The sequence below is a fragment of the Gnatocerus cornutus genome, chromosome 8, assembly GCF_029298725.1.
Source record: "Gnatocerus cornutus isolate USDA-ARS CGAHR chromosome 8, icGnaCorn1.1, whole genome shotgun sequence".
Lineage (NCBI taxonomy): Eukaryota > Metazoa > Arthropoda > Insecta > Coleoptera > Tenebrionidae > Gnatocerus > Gnatocerus cornutus.
In genome coordinates this window covers 489,489-493,556 of record NC_142240.1, presented here as the reverse complement: position 1 = coordinate 493,556, position 4,068 = coordinate 489,489, and the positions used below count along the sequence as shown (strand labels likewise).

The 4,068-nt window shown below is 44.5% G+C and overlaps 1 protein-coding gene and 1 non-coding gene across 2 annotated transcripts; one reads left to right on the top strand and one right to left on the bottom strand.

Moving 5' to 3' along the window:
* Positions 1–439: 439 nt before the first annotated feature.
* On the bottom strand, positions 440–2,427 carry LOC148169286 (uncharacterized). Its single transcript, XM_088043465.1, has 5 exons — positions 2,393–2,427; positions 2,115–2,193; positions 1,955–1,985; positions 1,841–1,887; positions 440–1,135 (listed from the first exon to the last, which is right to left on the bottom strand). Exons 1-5 carry the CDS (start codon positions 2,425–2,427, stop codon positions 440–442), a joined length of 888 nt encoding a protein of 295 aa, XP_087899591.1.
* Positions 2,428–3,100: 673 nt separating this feature from the next.
* On the top strand, positions 3,101–3,219 carry LOC148169285 (5S ribosomal RNA). Its single transcript, XR_015770664.1, has one exon. It is a non-coding gene; the product is annotated as a 5S ribosomal RNA (ribosomal RNA).
* Positions 3,220–4,068: the final 849 nt, after the last annotated feature.

The following is a 4,068-nucleotide window of genomic DNA, read 5'->3' as shown; positions in this document are numbered from 1 at the left end:
TAGGTTATGTGATTTATTCACAAAACTCGTACTTACATAAAACGATAAACTTTTGTTTTTCTTTTTTTCTTTTTCATTTCATGAAATGTAATAGAAATGTTGCCAAATTATCACCCAGTTTCTTTTAACTGAGACTATTTGAAACAACATTATTATATTAAGTTTATCATTCTTTGTAAAACACTGTTTGGAATATCGAGTTACGAGGCGGGAAAATTATGAATGAAATAAGTATCTCAAGAATGTATGCATTATTTTAAGCGAATCTTTCGTTCGTTTCTTGAAAATAATTGTGGCCCTGAAAAGGGCCATTTATTTGTTGTATCGATGGTGCCCCTACGTCGATATATACGATCGGAGCACGTTCCCGAAACCACCAGGACGTCGTCGTCGTCGTCGCCGTTGAAAAAATTAAATCATCATCGTCGTCGTCGACTTTTCACTTCTTTCTCTTGGGTGAAGCGGTTTTTTTGGCTTTGGCGGTGACGGCTTTCGCCGTTTTCGGTTTTGGCGCTTTAGGTTTCTTCGTTGGACCGGCCTTGTTGGATTTCTTCGCTTTCGATGGGGTCTTGGGTTGTTTGACGGGCGATCTGGAGGCGGCGCTGGCTTTCTTTTCGGGAGCGGACGCAGCCTTTCTCGCCTTCGATACGGCGACGCTCTTCTTTTCGGCGGCAGTTTTCTTAGATTTCGCCGAAGCGGCGGGGGCGGTCTTCTTACCGGCCTTAGAGGCGGATCCTTTTTCGGCGGACGTCGGCGCTGACGCGACGGAACGTTTCGCAACGCCCGTCTTTTTGGATTTTGCCGATGACGACGCGGTCGCAGCGGTTGACCTCTTTTTCGTGGCGGACGGAGCCTTAGCTGCACCGGTGACGGCAGAAGCCAACTTGAACGAACCGGAAGCTCCTTTTCCTTTGGTTTGGACCAACGAACCTGAAGCGACGGCCCCCTTAAGGTACTTCTTGATGAAAGGCGCGAATTTTTCCGCGTCGACTTTGTAGTTGGCCGCGACGTATTTCTTGATCGCCTGCAACGAAGAACCGCCGCGTTCCTTCAAACCCTTGATGGCGTTGGTGACCATCTCCGAAGTGGGCGGATGAGAAGGTTTGGTTCTCGGATTTTTGGGCTTTTTCTCTTTCTTCACCGGTGAGGAGCCGGAAGTGGCACCGGCGACCGTCGAAGCTGCTTGATTTTCTACGTCGGCCATATTTTCGTGTTTTTTTTTCTTTTTATTATGGGCAGGTATGTACTTATTCTTCGTGAAAGAACGAATGAACTTTACAGAACGAATTGGGCGCCAAAGTCAAAGTGTTGGCGCGTTCGAAAACGCGCGGACCGCGGACTAAACGAGAGCCTTCTCGTCAAGTTAGAAAATTCAGTGGGCCTCGAATCCAGCTTTCGCGTGATGGCATCGTTCTCTTTACGCGAAGATCACCGCCTCCGGGTGCGGGAACGTGAGCGATTCGGTCGGCGATGGCCTCCTGGATTACCTCAAGTTTTCCCGGACGACCAGCCGACCTCCAAAAGCGAACGGGGACCGATCGAACGTCGACTCGAACAAAGACCTTCCGAAACAAGGAGATGACATCCAAGTTCGACGTAGACGTTACGCGTTTTCCACGAATAACAGGAAAGTTACGCTTTCGACCAGACAAACTTGGAACCATCCTCTACAAGTTTCACGAACGAAACGGTCGAAAAGTACGTGCGATGTTATCGAAAATCGCCTCGCAAAGAGACGCAGCACGGATCGGAGCGACGACCGACGAACATGCAGAGTGTAGGAAAAAAATTCCCAAAAGGTCGAAGATGACGTCCGAAGAGGTCGAATTTTTTCAAGAACGAAGATAAAACCGTCCCCTTTCGTGTGAGTTGATTTTTGAAAACGATCTTGACGAACAAGTCGGAAAAAAAACGACGTCAATTTCGGACTCGACCATGAGAAACGAATTTATACGACGAACGGACTTTTTCAACGACTTTTTCCGCTAAATCGGCATTTTTTTCTCAAAAATGACCTCACACGACAAAATCCGATCATCGAAGCTTGACCGAAAACAGTTTTGACGGCGAAATTCTCGTCAATTTAACGAAAATAAAGAGAAAATCAGACAGACGACCGTCGAACATCGAGCGACGGGAACGGACGAGATTTTTAATTTTTCTCGGCAATTCATTTCGAAAGAAGCAATTTCTCTCGAAGAAACCATTTTATTATCCAAGAAAAAATACCCAAACACCACAAACCAAAAAAAATACGAAAATCTTGCATTGTTTGCATTTTACCGACACTCCAAACAAAACTACGTCGATGTCGGCGGATTTTCGGTCGGTCGTCGGTCGACAGAAATCGAACGAAATTTTCATTCGTTCTTGACAAAAACGAAAAACATACAAATTCACAAAACATTCCCTCTCAATCGTCGACATTTCGAGTAGAAACGACGTACGACGAACGTTTTTAAATGAAATATGTACTCACTTAAACGTTCTTGTTTAAACGTGACGACGACGACACTTTCGACAACACATCACTATGAATCGAACGTCAGAAAAAGAATGAATCGAAAACAAATCATGAAACAACAACACCTCGCCTCGCCCGACCAGAGTGGTGGGAATTTCGATGAATGAACGGACAAAGAAACCGACCCTGTTATCAGTTCGCAGAAAGAAAGCAGGTAGCGGCGGCGGCGGCGAACCTTCAACCGTACTATTACGGTCAGTTCATGAATTAACCCCGTTCGGGGTTCATTTATCTACGGTCTGTATCGGCGTTTACATCAAGTGGGTGCCGTTTTCATCTAAGCAAGTAAGTAAAATCAATTTTAAATCAAATTATAAATTACGTTAATCGCAAGTGATTCGTACAGATCGTCAAACGAACAACAATTTGACGGCTGATACGACGAGTTCTTTCTCGTCATTTCGTCGCAAAAAAAAATACTAGAAAAGCCACTCGCAAAAAAGAAAAAATTTAATTTCTTCTTTTAAATCTTGTATATTTTCTGAAATGCGTACCATCGAAGACTGTCACATTCAAACGATAGAACAATCACAAAAAATCGTCAACGACGACCTACCATATTGGAAAATTTTACCAGGCAACGGCCATACCACGTTGAATGCACCGCTTCTCGTCTGATCAGCGAAGTTAAGCAACGTCGGGCGCGGTCAGTACTTGGATGGGTGACCGCTTGGGAACACCGCGTGCCGTTGTCTCTCCTCTTTTCTTTTTTAATTAACATTTCTGATGTCAAACTTTTTTTAAATATATATATATATTTTTTTTTTTCCATCGTCGTTTATATTCTCTCTGAGGAACTTATAGTTTATTAAGACGAAAATTTTTAATTCGTTCGAGTTGAATTTGTGGTTCTGAAAAGAACCGATTTTTTTTTTTGTTGTTTTTCCAACCAACTTCCAAGCTGCTCGAGGAGGATTTTTACTTTGAACTGGTGTATTTGGTGACGGCCTTGGTTCCTTCAGAAACGGCGTGCTTCGCCAATTCACCGGGCAAAAGAAGACGCACCGCCGTCTGGATCTCCCTGCTGGTTATGGTCGAACGTTTGTTGTAATGAGCGAGACGACTCGCTTCGGCGGCTATACGTTCGAAGATGTCGTTCACGAAACTGTTCATGATAGACATAGCCTTGCTGGAGATACCGGTATCGGGATGGACCTGCTTCAACACCTTGTAAATGTAGATGGCGTAACTCTCCTTCCTCCTGCGCTTCTTTTTCTTGTCGCTCTTCGAGATGTTCTTTTGAGCTTTTCCGGCCTTCTTGGCCGCCTTACCGCTGGTCTTGGGTGGCATTATACTTTTATTTTTCTGGTCGTAGAGTTATAAAAACGTTTAAAAAAACAGAGAAAACGAGACAGACACGACGTGCACGTTACGACGAGTATACTCGATCTAAAACGCCGCACACCTAAAATCCCTCTATTTATAACGAGCGAGCGTCAAACAGACGCTCCACCTTAGTTCGTCGTTCGACCATTGCCTTAACGAGATGGCGCTGTACCGACCATATAAATTTCTAGCCTTCCACGCTTTCGGCATTTATTTGA